This window comes from Neofelis nebulosa, chromosome X (assembly GCF_028018385.1).
Source record: "Neofelis nebulosa isolate mNeoNeb1 chromosome X, mNeoNeb1.pri, whole genome shotgun sequence".
NCBI lineage: Eukaryota > Metazoa > Chordata > Mammalia > Carnivora > Felidae > Neofelis > Neofelis nebulosa.
In genome coordinates, this window is record NC_080800.1 from 97,588,066 (window position 1) to 97,607,387 (window position 19,322).

General features: G+C 49.9%; 1 protein-coding gene across 6 annotated transcripts in view; it reads left to right on the plus strand.

The window, feature by feature from the left end:
- LONRF3 (LON peptidase N-terminal domain and ring finger 3) overlaps positions 1–18,967 on the plus strand; it is a 51,466-nt gene extending 32,499 nt beyond the window's left edge. For 3 of the 6 annotated variants that reach the window (XM_058714160.1, XM_058714161.1, XM_058714163.1), the window contains one exon: positions 2,356–7,783. In XM_058714160.1, the coding sequence (XP_058570143.1) occupies positions 2,356–2,511 (156 nt within the window). In that variant the 3' untranslated portion in view covers positions 2,512–7,783. Of the gene's footprint in view, positions 1–2,355; positions 7,784–18,044; positions 18,364–18,630 lie in introns of those variants that run through there. The other 3 variants (XM_058714159.1, XM_058714162.1, XM_058714158.1) reach the window with 3 other exon arrangements.
- The last annotated feature ends 355 nt before the right edge of the window (positions 18,968–19,322 follow it).

The window sequence follows — 19,322 nt, forward strand, 5'->3', positions numbered from 1 at the left end:
TTGTCATTGTCCTCATCAGGGGTGAGCAGGTCCTGAGCAAACAGACCCAATCTTTAAATTTGCCCTTTGCCGAGTTATACTAGAAAGCAGTTGATTAGGTGCTACTGGGTCAAGTCTGTTTCCTGGGGGGACAGGCCCACTTGAGAGATCAAGCTGCAGATCGGAAGCTCTTCAGGAAAGTGGAGATAGTTGAGTTTCACCAACTCAACTTTGGTTGCCTGATAAATCGGACAATACTGTCTCTCTAGGACGAGGCTGGAGATAACTTAGTCAAGTATTTGCCCACCGTCACCCTTCCTGCATTCTGAGCTGGCTCCCCTACATCATCACCTCCGTGACTTCCTTGATTCTTTACTTACACTCATTCCTGACTCTGTCACAGTAATAAGAATGTGTATGTTCTGATTTCACTGCCAACAGACTGATCCTTACCGCTCTAGCTGTGTGACCTTGGGGAAGACCCGCCCCTTTCCCAACTTGTCTCCCAGCTCTGGAATGAGGGAGGTGGATGAGGAGGTCTCTAACGTCCCCTCTTCCTCTTGCATCTGTGGCTACAGAACACCGGTCTGTTCCCTGATGGGCTGAAATGTCTCACTCTCTCCAGACCGCAAAGGTGGCTCCTTTGCCTCTGTGCAAAGGCATCGTGAATGTTGAAGGGAGCAAGGCCAGTCAGTGCTTCCCAGTGACCCAGCTCCTGGCTCTGGGCCACTATGACTCAGGACTACATCAGAGCTCTGAGCAAGCTCATGATCAAGTTTAATGTTCCCCTTCACCTTCTGGAGAGCATTCTCCCTCAGTCAGGCAGAAGGTAGCGATCAGCAACGATACAGCAGCTTTCATAAGAGAAAACACAGATGCCACAGAGTGATTCATAAGGGCTCGATGACACAGAAAGTTGAAATCTTGGTTCATTTCCTTTCTTATTAGAACTGTTCTCACGTTGCTTTGGCAGCAGTCGCACACAAAAAAAAAAAAAATCATCCAGTTTGATCCAGTCAGTGCTGCAGCCCCAGCGGTGCCATTAATAAGAATGTTCTAAGCCTCAGAAGGAGGCTTCTCAGAAGCAGCCACAAGTGTTAACATCAGCTTAAATATCTTTGTTAATGGCCCTGGGAAAGAAAGTTTAGAATATGTCAGTTTCATATTCAGAACTAATAATAGGAGGGAGAGCCTGTTACAGATCACAGTGAGGGGAAAAAAGGATTCAAATGAAGCTATAGGCACAGAGAAGCCAAGAAGATGGCAAGGTTTGGGAAGAACCAGGTGAACCCATTTGGAGGCAGATAATCCCCTGTGTAGGTGGTCTGACCAGAAGGTGGTTCTCCACAGTCCTAAACCAACCCTCCGGAAGTTGTGATTGTCTCAGGCTCCATAGGAAGTAAGTCACCAGTGTCTTAAAACGTGTGGCTGGGAAGCTGCTGACAGACAGAATTTCGGTGAAGGATTCCTGTGGGATGGGAAAGCTCCTCATTAGAAGGAAACCTGGGGACGTAATACATTTCTGACATGAATGTGTTCTCAAACTGGAATGTTTGCAAAGGGGGGGGTTGCTGTGCTTTGGGGCTGTGGGCCACAGGCTCCGGTTTCAGAGGAGAGGCTCGCTGTGGCCTTGTACAGCGACACGGCGTATGTGGACTGTGTTGCCTGCGGCCAGAAGCAGGGAAATACAGGGCGTTAAGAGACCTGCCAAGCCCAAGGGATCGTGGGAATCGAAGGCCCATGTGCTGTTAGGTGTCCGTCCCGAGAACCTGAACAGAATCTTGGAAGTGGACCAGACTGAGCAGTGGGTACTCTAGCTCGCAGACTCCCACCGGCTGGGAAGTGTAGCGTATCTGTTAGGACACCGATCTGTTTGCTTTAACGACTACTAAACGTGGCCGTAGCTTGAGCCAGGTAGAGGGCTAGGGCAGCTCTGTCCCATGAGATCGTTCGGCGACCCAGTCTCCTTCATGACAAAGCTCTACCATCCCTAGAATGTTACCCCTGCCTTCCTGATAGAAGAAGGCCGGTCACCACCGTGCTCGCGCGCCAGCTAGGGGCAAGGGAGAAAGAGTGAGGCGGAAGGCACATGCCCCCTTCCCAGAGCACGGCCCGAGGCTTCGGACATCCCTTCCCTTTACATCTCATTAGCTGGAACTTTGTCTCGCGGCCGCCCCTCGCTGCCGCGCAGTCTCTGTCTTGTGGGTGGCTGTATGCCCAGCTCATAGAAGGGGGGAGGTAGACGTGGGGGTAACTAGCCGTCTGCCCGACACAGAAGCAGTTCCACCTGGGATGTTTGCCTTGCAGCTGGGGAAACCTGCAGGCTGATCTCACTTCTGCGGGAGTGGGGTGAAGCCGTGTGTTTCTCTGTTGTAGGTGAGCCCGAACGGTCCAGCCTGGTGCTGGTGGACATTAGCGGTTCTTCCACTGGAAAGCCGAGCTCAGCTCCCGTTCCTAGCGATGAGGTCCTTGAAGGACAGACTGAATGGGATTCGGCGAGTCCTGGCCTTTATATCCCGGAACCAAAACTAGCGAGAGTGGATCGCTGAGGAGAAGCCCCCACCCTCCCTGCCGGCTTGGGGGAGTCATCTTGTAAATATATCTAACTGCAATAACATCTTAACAGAAGGAAGTATCAAACAGGCATTTCCCTGCTGTTGATCGCAGAGAGGAATCGTGTAGAAAGGCCAGAAGCACGGGGCCTGTTTGAAACTTCCTGGCTGGAGATGCTTCTTGACATGCTGCACAACTACATGCTCAGCAGAGGTGTTTAAGAGCCCAGAAAAAAAAAAAATTCATTTGATTTTTGACATCCAGTTTTCTGGAAGTTTAAAATGGTTTTGCTTTCATTTTCTTTCTTGCACAGATAAATGTGTAGTTGAAATGTGAAGCACACATTCTGGTAACGCTGCTGCGTTATTTTCACGGACTTGGGTTCTCATTCCAGATGGCTCGGGTTTTATACGGCATTGTGTAGAAAAGAATGTTCATCCTTTCCGTTTTCATAATTTATTTTTTTGGCACCACCGTATCCCTTTTTTCTACCTGTCTGTTTGTAACTGTTTAAGTGTACGTTACTGAAGAGCCAGTTGCTTTATTTATTAACGCGGTTTGCCGTCTACGCAGGGGGAAGGAGCAGTGCTGGCAACGTGCCGTTTCTGCTTTAACCACATTCTGCTGGGTTTGATCCCGGTTCACGAACCGTTTTTGTATCTGTCCCATTGGATGTGTAAAGGAGGTTCGGGATCACGCTGAGACCATCGCTCGTCACGGGTTCCATGTTGCTTTCGTTTGGAATTCAACAATACAAAAGACCTAAGCGATTTCGCAGGCGTTATGGAATAGGCCAGAGTGAAGGAAAACAATCCATTTTCTGGGTGGGATGCCGAGCAGGGCCGAAGGAATGATTGCTCTTGAATGAAGAGGTGACTCAGAGGGGCGTCGTTTGTGAGTGATCTGGTTTAGGTATTTATTTTCAGCAATCTAGTCAGAAGGGTCTCTCCCTTCTCCCCAGGGTTAGTTACCTGGCTGGCGCGTATGAAAACACATGATGAAGGGCTGCCTGCCGGTCATTGAAGGCGGAAAGAAGCCAGTAGAGACAGTAGAACCCTTAAAAACACAGACACGCTGTCTCTCGGGTTTGTACATCTTTTTAAAGGAAACAGACGACGAACCCGTGGTTTTAGCTAAACGCTGCCTTCCCTCCTAGCTGCCGCGGGCCAAAGATTTCAACGTAGGGGAAGAACAGTGGGTAAGAATGTAAGAGGGAGCCCTTGTTTAGCTTGCTTAGTGCTAGTGTGGTTCTGTCAGTGCCAGGAGAACCTGAAAAAGACTGTGAGGAGGGGGGGGGGGTGTCCCAACGACGGCGTGAGGAGATTAGGGCAGGCGAGAAGTGAATCACGCATCTGTACCATCGTGCAAACTATCCCCCCACGTGATCCTTGGACGGACCCAGCGCAGCCCATCTACTCCTTCGAGGAGAGGCGAGTGCCTCAGGGAATCGACCTGACTTCTTCCCACTACCTGCAGCCAGAAACAGAGGAGAGAGAATGACGTGATCCACGTAAGCTGAAACCAGATGATCCCTTCTGAACTTGCTAAATGGGTGCTGGGTTGTCAGAGCGTTGTGTTGTGTTACCAGGTTTGATGTTCGCAGCCAGACTGGGCCGGCAAAGAATGGACGTATAGGCGTGGTTACTGCCCAAGCAAGCTCTGCAGGGCTCGGGGAGCAGGGAATTAAGCGTTCCTCTTCCGGCTTGGTGCCCAGCCAGCCAGAAGGTCAGAGCACAGTCCTCGTGAAATAGTTTCCTGTCGTCTCGTGTAAATGCAGCAGAGGAAAGGTCGTAAACATCTGCGCTTGGTAGATGTTTTCCCTTGTGATTGAACTTTTTCTGGGCCCCAGTTTCCTCATCTAGCAAAGGGTAGTGACCAATGCCCCGTGTAGGGATGTTAACGGACATTATATGAGGTAACATACGTAAATCGCTTAGCACAGTGCCTAGCACCTAGGAGACATCCAAAAAATAATAGCTGTGATTAGATTGTTCATAGTTGCGGAGTATCATCAGGGGCCCACACTTGCATAAAACACTGCCTTTCCACGCAGTACCCGTATCTGCCCCTTTAAACTCGGTTGGGGAGATCCCCACCACTGATTTTCGGACCATAACTTGATGCTTTACAGTTAATTCCTTTTGGAGCCACGTCTGTTTGGGAAAACGAAAAGACTCGAGAAGAGATGAGGGTCAGAGACAAAGGAGGCTTCTGGGCCAGCCAGTTCTCCCTGTTCCAATAAGATTAAAAAGCAGTGCTGTCTGCAGGTCTAGAATTCCCAATATAATGGAAGCCTTAAGTTGTAGCTCCATTAGAATAACCAGCTCGTCATCCCTCCTTGCTCTCCAAAAAGTATTAAAAATCTTGGCCGTGCCGGGGTGAACAGGTTTCACAGTCTGACTTCTGTGCTTAGTTCATGGGATTTCCTTATGCTGCCCCAACAAATTTATTTTGAACCTGCTGTGTACCAGGTACTGAGCCAGGCGATTTCACATATGTGAGCTCATTAAGTCACTTATTCTGCACAGCAGCCCTGTGAGATCAGTTATCACGCCCAATATCACAGATGAGAAGGCTGAGGTTCTGCGATGTTAAATACTTTGTCCAGATAGCACAGTTAAGCAGTTACTAGCATAGCCAAGATTGACGTTGAACCCCTTCCTTTGCATATGTTTAACATTTGAAACAGTTTGTGTTGCACGTAATTTTATTAAACAGGCATGGCAACTGAGTCACCAAAGCTCCCCAGAAGCTCACAGTTCAGATGGAAGCTGCAGGCTCAATAAAATTCAGTTACCTCACACACATTTCTACTTATTCTCGGTAGAAAGGGAAGTTTGATTTTTTTTTCTTTAAATAAAGTTCCACATCCTAGAATGTTCCATGTCAGTAAGTGAGCACCTAACTCCAGCAAACGTAGATCTTGGCTGGAACAGAGTTCCCCTGTACGTTCAGTGGCCTAAATACATGTTTGGGTTATTTTATAGCAAGCTCTGGTTTCAGCAGTGGTGGGAGGCAGGGTGCAAGGCTAAGCCTTGGCTTTCTGTGGGATGTACCTGAATGGGGCAGTCAGTTGAATGGTGGCCATTTTCGCCACTTATGAATTGATTTTGCTGCAGAGCTTGGGTTTGAAGAGAATACGGAGAAGAGACATAAAGCTAAATCTAGGCCAGAAGTACAAGACTTCCCCCTTGGTAGATAGTGCCATTTATTTGGTTAATTTTCCTATCATGACCTAGATTATTTTTTCTGTGTATGTGTGTATATATATATATATATATATATATGTATATGTGTTTGTGTGTGTGTGTGTGTATATATATATATATGTATATGTGTGTGTGTGTGTGTGTGTACACATTAGGTACCAGGCAGATACTATGCCTTTCTGCTTTGTACTTACTGTACTACCACTGCTAGCTAATAACCAGCAAAATGTAGAAAATGAAAAAGGATAAAGCTAATTTTCTATAGACAACCTGGAGAAAAGAGTGCTTGCCCCTGACTTAATGGGGGCAGAGAACTGACTATGTCAAGAATTTGCCTTTTCTGAAAGCCGACTGCTTCCCGCCCCGTGGGGCCAGTCGAGTCGCTGCGTGTGTGGCGCTTCCAGCTCTGCCTGCGGGGCTGGCCTGGGCTCAGATAATCCCCTGTGACTGGCCGTCGGAGTCTCGGAGCTCCTGAGGCTGGCTCACAGCACCCAGAGGTCTCGTACTGTCCACAGCCTGCATGCTGTTGATGGGCCAGAATCCACTGGGGACAGTGTGCCCCTTGCCAAACTCCATTTCCAAGATGGGAGTTTTATTCAGGGACTCGTTCCTTGAGTTCCCAACATGTTGACTTTGCATCCGTTTCCTTTTATCAAGGCAGAATCATAGCAGAAGGGTTGGGGCAAGGATGCAAATGGAAGGCAGCCCCCATAGCGGAAAAGAATAGATCTTTCAGCCCATCTGGGGCCTGAGGGATGAGGTTGGTTGACGATTGAAAACAGTTCTGAAAAACAGCCAGCTGCACGGGGCTACAGCTTGGGGCCCTTCCTTAGTGCAGAGAGAAAGAAGGAAATGGAGTCACGTAAGATGTACACATTCAGTTCCTCTTAGAATGATAGCTCCCACTGTCCAACTGTTTAATAATCTGGGTGGAGCACATCCAGAGTCGAAATGAAGACGTTTTCACTTACAAATAGGTATTTTGCAACGCGCTACGTTCACCTTGAGAGAGAAGTGCCTGTAATCTCTGTTCCTGGTGTCATTTTAAAGCTTTCGCTTCATGACTCTGTAGCCGTTTAAAAACTTGTCGCAGCAAATGTGATTAACAGAAGTTTCCAAAGCGGCACCGTAGCTTATGTGTTATGTTAAAAGTTGCCTAACGTTTAGCTAATGTAAAAGCAGCAACAATAAGCAACAACAACAAAATAAAAGGAGAGCAAATAGGTCAATGTGGCATCATAGGCTTATCTGAGATAAACTAGTTCCATCATTTTATGCAGTCCTCAGTAATGCCCGGATTAAAATATCAAGCAAGGCATTCAAACAGTGGCAAATGTGTCTGTGTATTTGTTATTCCAGTTGTTTGTTAAGCAGCCATTTTACTCTTGCACTGTAATAAACTGAAAGGGGAATTAAGATAATGCTTTCTGCCCCCCATATTGCTGTTCAACTACCTCTATATGCTTGGTTTCTCTTTAGGGTTTTCTTTCCTCCAAATCTGTACAAAAGCAAGATTTCAGCTCTTCTGCGTTGTCATAACAATGTGATATAGACAGTCTCTGTGAAAGCTGTGTGTTCATTAGGAATGTTTCCCGTTGTCTCACTTTGCATCTAACAGAATTCTACCCGTAACCTTAGGGCAAGAATTACCCAAATAGGTATCGTGTTTTGGAAGCCGAATAGAAAGGAAAGCTATCGGACCATTTAACTTGATCTCGTTCCCGTTCCTTATAATACGTTTGGCCGGAAGACCTCTGGTCCAAGTAGCCTTGCACTTAGACACTAAGTAAGCTCTTATGTACTTGACAGTGAGGCCGGCGCGAGCTAATTAATGTGACTGATGTGTTCTGAAAACCTTGCCATAAGCGGTTTTAAAAAATGCACCAGAAAATCTTGTTATTTACAGAATTTTGTCGAAGCATCTTGCCAATAATCCGCCCCTAGTTTACTTGTTAAGTCCATTCATATATTGGGTTTGCTTACAGCGGAACGCGCTGCCTACTGTGTTTTCTTTGGCATTATAAAACATTGGTGAAAGTAAATGACGTTGTTTTTATTTCAGTCAAACTGTTTCTCAACGATGGTCTGTAGCTCAGGCCCAACGCGTGAACCTTTTGACAGGAACACTGGTAAAATTGACGGGGGCAGGGAGCGGTGCTGACCGAGCGGAGTCCAGCAAGAGAGAGTCAGCAATGCCTCGTCTTCTCAGTACCTGTTGTAGTCTCCTGCCATCAGTGACTTTATACAAGTTCTGTTCTGCCCCTGGGGGGGGGGGGGAAATCCAAGCGGAGCGGGACAATTAAGATAAAAGGATAGCAAATTCCACTTGGGCCTGGCCTTTGTGTAACAGGGTCCTTTGGGTCACTGAGAAAAATGAGAACTCCTGACCAAGTAGGTCCCAGAGGAAATGCCTGGCCCCGTTGGACTTCTGTGCCCAGGCCGCCACTCTCTGGCGGTCGAGAGACAAAGCCCACCTCGGCCAGAGGCACACCCTTCCCTCCCAGGCGGTCCTGCCCAGAAGGCCTGCACGACTCTGAACCACCCTGCAGGCCTTGAGCGAAGCCGAAGCTGACACTTTCTGCTTCCTCTCTGGGATCCAGCCTGGCTCTGCTCCTGTGAGTTCTCTCAGGCCAGAGATGTCTCCCTGGAAGGAGCCCCCAGTCTCAAAATGAGGTCAGAGCAAGAGAAGGAAAGAGCAAATGGCCTAGACCCACAGGCTACCAGATAATTTCAACTTTCCCTTCCTCCCATGACTTCATCGCCCCCAGGAGGGGCTGAGGGGGGATGGGAAAGGTTCGGTGTCCGTACTGCCCACGTTGGCTTCTTCCAGGTAATGCAGAAATGCCCCCGCTGGACTTGTCCGCGTTCAGCCCCACGTGAAGGCATGCGCTGGTCAAGGCAGGAGAGTGCAGGCCCCAAGGAGCCCTGCCTCTGGATCTCTGAGCCCCTTTCTCCTCCCCTTTCCGGTTTTCTGTTGCTGACTTCCGCATCTCGGCCTCTGCTCGCATTGACTGGCCATCCACGTTTATCGTCCGCTTTTATACACGCGTATTAGCAAGTGTCGCTGTTGCGTTAGAAAGCCCCAAGGAACCCTTTCTGCCTACCTTCTCGTAAGTCAACTTCAACGATTTCTGGATGCCACAAGCGCAGCAAAATTTTAAGTCCTGAAATAGCCCGCTCGCCCTAAGTCCAGCTTTGCTCTAAAAATCTTGCTTCTCTCACATTTTAGAGGGAACGTTACTGGAATATGCAGCAGAATCATGGGGACGGGGAGGGATCACTGCCCCTTTGGCCCATCGGGATACCTGTTGCCACTCCCAGCATACATTTTCTGCTCCTCCTACAAGCCCAAACGAGCTCTTACATGAGAGGACCAGCGGTTACGGTTGGGGGGGGGGGGGACATCGTGCCCACACACGGCACCGAGCTCTTCTGTGCAGGCCGTCTGCAGGGATGCGTTCACTTGGAAATGGCTAATCGTGGCGACTGAAGTTGCTATCTTTTCACCTCCCTCTGGGCAGAACTCCACGCATCCTCTCAAAGTGGCTGGATTTGGCCTCCCATCCCGAAGTGGGACGCCGCATGTGCTCGGGAAACATGGGCCCTGTTCTTCCACCCTGGGGCATCCAAAAGCCAATGTCCACCGACTGTTCACTGCATGCCAGGCCCTTTTCTAGTTGGTTTTTGTTTTTGTTTTTGTTTTTTTTTTAACATTTAGCTTTTCATTCTACACCATAATCTACAAAGTAGACCCCTATTCCCATGTTAGAAGTGACTAATTGCAGCACAGGGCGGTTATGTGACTTGCCTTTGGTCACATGGATTAAGCCCTGGGCAGTCTGATTCCAGAGCCCACACTCTTAACTGCTACTCTGAGTCACCCATCATGCAGTGGCACAGACCCAGGAGAGGGACTCAGCTCGTGGCTACCCAGGGGGGAGCTTCCAATAATAATGACAACAAAGCAGCAGCCATAGCAGCTCCCATCTGTTGAATGCGAGCTATGCGCCCGGCCACTGCGTTGAGCGCGTTCTTATTCAGTCCCGAGGCAGACGCCATCGTTACCCCCCCCCCCCCCGCCGCCCTTCAGTGGGGAGCACACTGTGGGGTCAGACAGCCTGGATTCCGAGCCCGGCCTCCCTCCTCCCTGGCCTCGTGGCCTTCCACAAATTGCTTTCTCTTTCTGAGCCACAAGGAGGAGAGTGGCAGGCCTTGATTCCTCTGTTCTAGTGTATTCTAGTCTAGTCCCCCCAAGACTGCCCCTCTTCTGGCTTTGGAGCCCTCCTCTATGGAAGGCCTGTCTCCCTAGTGACCACACACTCAAGGGGTGCCCCAGTTGTCAACAAGGCTTGCCCAGCTACCTCTTCCCCCTACCCTACCCGCTCCCGTGGCTGCTTGGAATATTCTGTCACCAAAGTATAAACAAAGATCTGGAGATTCAAAAGGTAAAATGAAATGAGAAACTTCAGATGCCGCAACCCCACACTTCCAGAGTCATACATCTCAGAGCCGACAGAGGCCTTAAGGAATGTAGCTCAGTTTCCGGCCTCAGCTGGTATTGTTGTCCGTGAGGCAGTAGCCAACATATTTGATCCTCATATTTGATCCACGTTCTACACACTAGGGAGCGCTTCCAGCTGCCCCCCTCACCCCACGGATGTTCAGATGGGGGGCAGCCTGGACATGGAACTTTCACTGGGAAGAACAAGGGATTTATTTATTATTTATTTGGGAAGGAGCACGTGAGCAGGGGAGAGGGGCAGAGGGAGAGAGAGAATCTGAAGCAGCCTCCACGCTCAGCAAGGAGCCCGACACGGGGCTCGATCCCACGACCCTGGGATCATGACCTGAGCCAAAATCAAGAGTTGGATGCTCAAGCGACTGAGCCACCCAGGTGCCCCCAAAGAATTTTTTTTTTAAGCAGCTACATCCTATTTGGTAAGGCCCCTTTGGGAATTATTCTCTCTCTCTCTCTCTCTCTCTCTCTCTCTCTCTCTGGTTCCCCCCACCCCTACCACCCCACTGCCTCGCCTCTTCTCTTCAGATTGCTTCCCCGCTCAAGGAGCTTTTCTCTCCCACAACCTGCTGCTTGGGAGAAACTTCCACCCCACCCACAGAAGTTTGGGTTCGGTGGGTCTGAGTCAGGCTGCTTTAGGCTGGGCAAGGGGAATCCTCCAGAAGCACGTCTGCCAGTTCAGACACCCCTCCACTTGCAGCCATTTAGACGATCACGAAGGAGTTGAGGTCCATATCCCAGCCACGAATGAAATCAGATTTGGGGATCAGATGTTAGTAAAGTATAGTGGCTGAGAACACAGACTCTAGAGTCAAACTATTTAGGTTAGAATCTTGCCCCCTGCCACTTACTACACATGTGACCTAGCAGGTGATTAATGGTTTCCTCTCCTCATTTTCCTTTGTCCAAATATGGCCTTCTTGGGGCAGGACATCAGAAGGCTTCCTATAGGGGCTCCTGGGTGGCTCAGTTGGCTGAGCGTCTGACTCTTGATTTCAGCTCAGGTCCGATGATCTCATCCAGTGCCTGGTCTGTCTCCATCTTTCCTCCATGTTCTTAAAGCCCCTGAATGAAGCAGCTTCCCCAAGAAGGCTCTCAACCCAGTCCTTCCTGCCAGAGGCCAGATGCCCGAAGGGGAGGGGTTTTGTCGGCCATCAGCAGTGCAGGGCTAGAAGGCCACAGACGAAGGAGTTTTCACGGTGGGAAAAAGTGCTTTGCGTTTTCCTTGGAGCAGGTCGTGACGTCTTGCTGGCTCCCTCATTAATCGATGAGGTAAACAAAAACTGTAACACGTGTTCAAAAAATAAATCAGTGAAGTGGGAAAAGAGTCTTCTGGCGCTCGCGTCCGCCTCCAAGTTCAGATGCCGGGGTGTTCACCGGAGGCCTTTCCACCTGTAGGAACTGCCAGGAAAATAGAGGCTCAGCTGCCATGGCGGTTCCTAGTTCAGGCCCCTCCGCAGGCTGTAATACCTCCAATCCATTCACTTAATTAAGGGCGCAAGTGTTTACAGGACACATATTCTACAGTGGGCGTGGGGCTGCAGAGACGAGCGCAACACCGTCCGTGCCGTCGAGGGGCTCACAGCCTGGGGAGGGAAGCATACAGCATCACACAGACCATTGGTGGCCCGTCAGAGGAAAGGACCTAATGTTGCCTGGGGAGGGGTTCAGGGAAGGCTTCCTGGAGGAGGTGTGCAGGAGCTGACTCATGAAGGGTAAGAAGTTTTCCAGATGAAAGAATGGAAAGGGGTTGGAGGACATTCCAGGCAGAAGAAACAGGGAGAAAATATCTGGTGGCCCATAGGGAAAGTACTGGCCAGTCATAGGGAATATTGCGAGCAACCCAGCCTGGCAGAGCACGGGGCTAAAGGCTTGACGGCGAAGCAGGGCCCAGTTTCTCTCGCTTTTGTTTTATCCTGATGGAGGCCACCGGCTGGTCTCCTGGGAGGCCTGCGCGGCAGGCTTTGGGGCAAAGGAGAGCCCGGCTGGCTGACCGAGTCGGGATTCTCCGTGTAACCGCCATGGGAGACCTGTCGGCACAGCCCGACTCCCGGTGCCGAGCCCAGCAGCCCCCGCAGGGTTTGGACCGGAGGAAGAGAAAGAGCGATCGGCGGTAACGAGAGCCAACTTCTAAGATTTCGGAAATTTTACAAGCCAGTCGTTCAACACAGCCTTTATTTAAAGAGCAAGTTGTGTAAACTTACAATGAAATAAATTACATTAATGCAAAGTAGTGAATACCCAAAGCTTGTCACATCCTGATTATCGTCCTACTTTTTCCTCTTACGCTATGCTCTTGAAGTTATTTAGGTCCTACTGCGTCTGCAGGGTCGAAACGCCATATAATGGCATGTCGCTGAGCACCCTTCCCAAGTCCACGTTCGGGGACGTCAGGTTGGTAGCAGCACTCAGCCAGGGTGGGAGTATTTGTACCCCCCTAGAAATTACGGCTCCCCTCCCGGAGCGCTGTTGGCTACATTTTTACGAGCACCCCGCCGGCTCTGGGCCTTCCCTCCTCCCTCCCTCTCTACGCTTCCTTCCATCGCCAGTAGCTGTTTTCAGGAAAGAACAATCCTGGAAACAAATTCACGTGGACGCGCGAAGTGCCAGGAGTCCAGATTTCTGGGTTGGGCTCGTAGGTGGTTTGTTCTTTCAGCAGAAGTCTTCTGGAGGCACCACGAAGATACGAGTGAGAGATACTTTTTAGACCCGACTTTTCAGAGACTGGTGAAATATACATGACAGACTACGATCTCCTATGCTTCTGCCTAAGGTCACCCACCCCTTCAAACCACAAGGCTGAAACTAGTCCTCTTGCCAAGGATTTCAGTGGAATTAAGCAGCTGAATCCCACTCACCCCACTGAGGTCGTGACAAAATGGATTTACATTTTGTCCCCAGCCGGGAACTCCCAGCTAGAGAAGTTTCCTTCCACCACCACTACACAAAGATTAATAATAATAATAATAGCAGCAGCTGATATAAATTGAGTGCTTACTATGTACCTTGCCACTCACAGCAGTTCTATAAGGCAAGTACTATTACCGTCCTCGTGTTATTTATTTATTTATTTATTTATTTTTAAGTTTATTTATTTATTTTGAGAGAGAGAGAAAGAGAGAACCCCAAGCAGTCAGTGCAGAGCCCGATTTGTGGGGCTGGAACCCACAAACCATGCGACCATGACCTGAGCTACCTTGAAGTTGGACGATTACCCGACCGAGCCTACCCAAGTGCCCCCGCCCTCATTTTATAGACGAGGAAACTGAGGCTCAGAGAGGTTAAGGAACTTGCTGAAAGGCACAGAGCAATCGAGCACTGGAGGGAGATATGAATGCAGGCAGTTGGTCTGCTTCCAGAACTCTCACTTCTCACCATGGCAGGGAGCCGTCTCCCATCAGAGCTCTCCTCATGGCCCTTCCCATGGCTTGGCTTGGGCTCATCCCATGCTCTCTCTGACCAGCTTGTTCTTTCTCCCTGTCCATTTCGTGGTGACACTCATAGGGGCTTAGCTGTAAGGCTGAACTTGACTGTTACATGTGGAGATCACAGAAGCTGAGAAAGTCCCCGATCATTGCCATCATATCCTTCCAATGTATTTCTATTAATTATTTTAAACATTTTTATTTATTTTTGAGAGGCAGAGTGTGAGCAGGGGAGGGGCGGAGAGAGGGAGACCCAGAGTCCGAAGCAGGCTCCAGGCTCTGAGTTGTCAGCACCCAAGCCTGAGGCGGGGCTCGAACTCACGAACCGCGAGAGCACGACCTGAGCCGAAGTGGGACGCTTAACCGACTGAGCCACCCAGGCACCCCTGATCCTTCTAATGTACTCAAACAAACGAGGAAATGCCAAGGATAAGTTCACAGAATTTGTGATAATACAAACATTTAATGCAGAGCAGTTTAATGCAATGGAATTTTGCGATTCACAAGAGAAATAGGGCGTTGTTCAATGAAGATAGAGTTTCAGTTTTGCCAGAGAAGAGTTCTAGAGATCTGTTGTGAATATTCAAGAATGTGACTACACTAATACTACAGAACTTTACACAAAGGTGGTTAAGACGAGGGGCACCTGGGCGGCTCAGGCGGTTGAGCGTCCGACTTCGGCTCAGGTCACGATCTCACGGTTCGTGGGATCGAGCCTCACCCCTCGACCAGCTTTGCGCTGACAGTGCAGAGCTAAACAGAGCAGTTTAATACAGTGTAGTTTTACTAGTTACGAGATAAACCCAGGATTTACGTAGCAATTCGTTTGTACCGAACTCTGCGCGAAATGCTCTGGAAAGGGAACGTGAGCTTTACGTTGAAGGATGAGTGGTTTTGGCTGGTCCGGTGGGTGAACCTCTGTGAATGTGTGAAAAATAGTCTTGTTGCAAGATAACCGGCCACATCAAGGCCCTTCGTGAGTGTAGGGCCTTGATAAATGGCTTTCTTAGCTGCCCCATCCGTGTATTGCGCTCCGACGTAAGGCTTCGGGGAGTGGAGGGTCCCTCAATTCATGGTCAGTCCACTCGGTTTCGGGCTCTGGCTCTCACTCTAGCTTCCACAGAAGCAGCACAAACTTGAAGGACCTTCCAGGCCAAGGCAACGTTGTCCTGACATCTGGTCATCTGAGCAGATGGTTGAAACTTATTTCATCATTCTTTTTTTTTTTTTAATTTTTTTAATGTTTATTTAGTTTTGAGAGAGAGCACGAGCGGGGCAGGGGCAGAGAGAGACAAAGACACAGAATCCGAAGGGGTTCCAGGCTCCAAGCTGTCAGCACAGAGCCCGATGCGGGGCTCAAACTCACGAACTGCAAGATCATGACCTGAGCCGAAGTCGGACACTTAACGGACTGAGCCACCCAGGCGCCCCTCATCATTCTTTATATTGCTGTGCCTCAGTGGGTTGTCACCACGATTGTGTCACACACAAATGTGGAACATTATGTATCTGCTGTCTAGAAAAAGGCGCAGGCCTGAGCGCGCGCACACACACACACAAGCTATTTTGAATACACTTTGCATACAGTTCACAGACCTCCGAACCAAGGAAGTCAGTCCATTCGCGTATTCTCTGTATAAGAACTTGCTACGCATTAAAGTCCACAGTCTTTAACAGGAAGTTCTAAGCCAAAATTGTTTGAGGCCACCGAGTTTACCATGAGAGCCCATCATTTTCTAGTGACCTGGTGGTGGGTTAGCAGGACAATATGCTAAGTTTGTACTTGACCCAAACTCCCAACTTGCTCAGTTTGACAAGCTTGAGGACCGCTCCCCCACCTTCCTCTGACTTAGTCTCCCTGGTGGGTCGGCTGTTGCTAGAATCATCTAGCACACAAACAAATGCAGAGACTCAGCAAATCTCCCCGGGGCCGCTCTGCGTAAAGAGAAAACGTGTATAAATTGTTCTGCCTTTGCGAATCAGCTAAAAGCCCTACACATGGGCACGTATATCTGGGGGCCTCCCAGCCCCTTGGCTCGCGTCCATCGTCTGCCATGCCCTATTTGCTCTCTCGCTTCGGACCTGGGCCCTTCTTGGAAACAGTCTTTCTCTGACTCTAGACTACGACCAATTGGACATTCACTTCCTGTTTTATGCATCTGGAAGCCTCTGTCCCTGTCTCACTACACGGGAGCCCTCCTGTCTCGGATCCCTAATCCTATTTCCACCGGTTTCCCTGCCTTGGTCCTTTAGCTGTTATTTTCCTGAGGCTTGTGCGACACTTCTCCGTTCTTTTGGTCTCGGCTCCCCTCCCCCCGCACCCCCACCCCCAACCCCCGAAGCCTCTGCCTGGCCCAGCATTTCCCACAAATGGGCTGTGCCTTAGTCTCCCGAAGAATTTCACTGTGGCTTTTCAACATACATGTGCATTTAGATTATGATTCCCTTAGATCTCAGCTTCGCCACAACAAAGACAAAACCCACGACGGAGACCACGCTTGCCTGGGCGAGCGTCGCACAATGTGTACAACCGTCAAATCACTCTGTTGCACACCTCAAACGAATACAACCTTGTACGTCAGCTATAGTTCAAGAGGAAGTTTTCTTTAAAAGAACCCACAACTCAGCAGGGCGCCTGGGTGGCTCAGAGAAGCGTCTGACCCTGGATTTCGGCTCAGGTCATGATCCCAGGGTCGCACGATCGTGCCCTGCGTTGGGCTCTGTGCTGAGCATGAAGCATGCCTGGGATTTTGTCTCTCTCTCCCTCTGCCCCTCCCTGCTGCTCGTGCTCTCTCTCTCTCTCTCAAGTAAATAAATAAACAAACAAACATTAGATAGATAGATAGATAGATATAAAACCCCACAACTCAGGAAGCCACGTTGATACATTTTTAAAGCCTAGTCTGACTAGCCTCCTGTCATGCGCTGGTTTGCCCCATTCAACACCCCTCCACTGCTGGGAGCATGTCTCCCGACCTCTCCCACCTCCAAAGCCGTGTAGCTAAAGAATAGAATGTTCCGTCTACTTGGCTAAAGGAAAGGAGGTCATCAGATTGAGCCCAGGGGTGTGTATGTGGGGGCTCGTAAACAAAATAACCTCATTTGATTCTTTTCAAACAGCGTTTTAGCTAGGTCAGGTCTTCCGACAGCCATGCATTGGGGGGAAATGAAGGGCTATCAGTTTACATAACAGGATTACGGACACTGGCAAAATGAGAGCTAGGTAACTCTTGGGTTAATATTCCTCATCGACCTAAAAGTACATTGCGAGAAGGAAATAGCATATTTCTGATCATGAAAACATGACATCTGTACCCAGCCTTTTTAGATCAACAGTGGAGCATATACACTGGGCTCGTTTTCAAGGGTGGTGGGGACCACATTCTGAATTATTTTCTCCAGAGCTTGTCTTGAGGAACACGATAGTCGAACGTTCCCAAATATCTTCACCCATCTGGTCCTCGGGGCACGAGTTGATACTTGTGCAGGAACAAGGTGCCATTAGATGTGCCCATTTGGAATCTAATAGCTCATCTAGAAGACCATAGGATCAGGAGGTTTACGAACTCCGGGTGTCTTAATTTGGGGACGTGCCACCGCAAAGCATGCTGGGACCTCGGTAGAGAACTGGTAGAGAAGAGTCGAGCGCCAAGTCAAGCCGATAGTGCCCAAGGCAGGGTAGCAGACCTGGGGAAATAAACATTTGTTCCTGTTGTGGGCTGAACTGTGTCCCCTGCAAAATTCGTATGTGCAAAGCCTCACCCCCAGTACCTCCGGATGTGACTGTATTTGGAGATATGGCGTCTAAAGAGGTGATTAAAGTAAAATGAGGCTGTCAGAAGGGCCACGTGAGGTCGCAGTGAGAAGGCAACCGTCTGCAAGCCAAGGAGAGAGGCAGGAGAAATCTGACCTTGATCTTGGACTTCCAGCCTTCAGGACTGTGTTATTTTGTCATGGCAACCTTGGCAAGTATACTCGGTCCCTCTCTTTTACTTCCCAGACTCCAAACCGCCTTCTTGGGGGACTTGGAGAAGTCTCCACGGACGAATATTGGTGGGAGGCAAGGCCTGGCTAGCTGCAGCAATGGCGGGCATCAAGGTGGAGTTTCCAGTTCAGTGATGAGGGTGTCTAGGGGGCAGGTGGTCATGTTGGGTGCCCAGCGGCGACAGCTGTCCCGAGCGGGCTAGTTCTGTCACGTGCCGGTCGTCATTCTACCTGGCGCTGGCCTGGGCTTGGCTCCCTAGGTCCCCCAGGGACCCTGGGAGCTACTTAGAACCTTTAAATAAATACATTTTCTCCCCTAATCGGTTAGAGATGGTTTCCGGGGCTTCTAATCGAGACCGGAAACCACTATGATTTCAGGCCTCCATCCGTATCCCGAGAGTAACTCGACTACAAATACGACGACGAAGCGTCAGGGACAAAGTTGGAAGGGCGGTGGTCTCAAGGATCTCAGGACTCAGGCAATTTGAGCAGTGCTCCGGCCGTGGAAGGTGCTACCAAGGGGAACACCCGCCCTGAGTGAGATGTTTTTTCCTTTTGCCTTCCCTCCTTCCCCTTGTCCTCCTCTTTCGGGTCCTTCTTTTTTATTCCTCAGCCTTGGGCCCACTCATGCTTTGACTAGGCCGCTAAGCTCCACAGACGCTGTTCAGCCCTAAGTGGGGCCCTTGGGAGGATGGGAGCTGTGAGCCCGGCTCAGTCTGGCTTCCCTTGGGAACGAAAGCCGCCCCAGGATGCGTCTCCCCCCACCCCCCCCACCCCCCCCGCCATCCAGCCCTTCCTGTACTCAGCTTCGAGGACTGGTGGATAATCATAATATGACATCATTTCTGTGTAAACTTTTGATTCTCTATTACTTGGAAGCTGAGACACAGGGGCAGCTTTTGTGGCCTCAACCCTTGGGCCGAGAGCCTAGTCCTTAACTGCGAGGTTTTTCACGTGACCTCAGGCTTGTCCCATGTCCGCTACCTGCAACCTTCCTTTGCCACGTCTGATCGGTTCCTCGGCCTTCCTCGCCTCGTTCCAGCCTGCGGAGTGTCCAGGCACAAGAAAGTGAGTCCTTGAGCAACAGCAGGTACAGCAAAGGGGTCACTCCTGGATTATTTCTCCTGTTGGGGAACTCAGTGGGAGTATGGGGCCGAAGAACTGTAAAAAATACAAAACAGCGCAAAAAACCCGGGAGACAAATCGAATGCGTCTGGGATAGAAGACTTTGGAGCATTCCCCAGTGCTAGAGAGCACATGCTCCTTAGAGTTTACCCAATCCCTCATGGAATAATTTAACTTAAAAAAAAAAACCAAAACAAAACACTTTTTACTCGGGGGGTGGGGGGGAAGGTCAGTAAAGCAAAGGTTTCTATAGCACCCTGGCCGCCATGCCTCTTGCAACCTATGGAATCGTTACATTACGAGGTACAAGTAGGTCAGAGAAGAGCCTTATGGGAATTGGCTGACCAATGGTTCTCTAACTGGAATAAGTGGAGGCTAAGGCCGCTCACCGATGAGGAGGCGAGGAGGCATTTACAAATGCCTGAGGCTCTGTGCGTCCTGTCCTGCTGCTGGGAGGGCCTGCGACTGGGGGAAGGCTGCGGGGACTGGGATTATCTGTGCCGTGTGTGTGTCTTCGGGATGGGGGGCGGC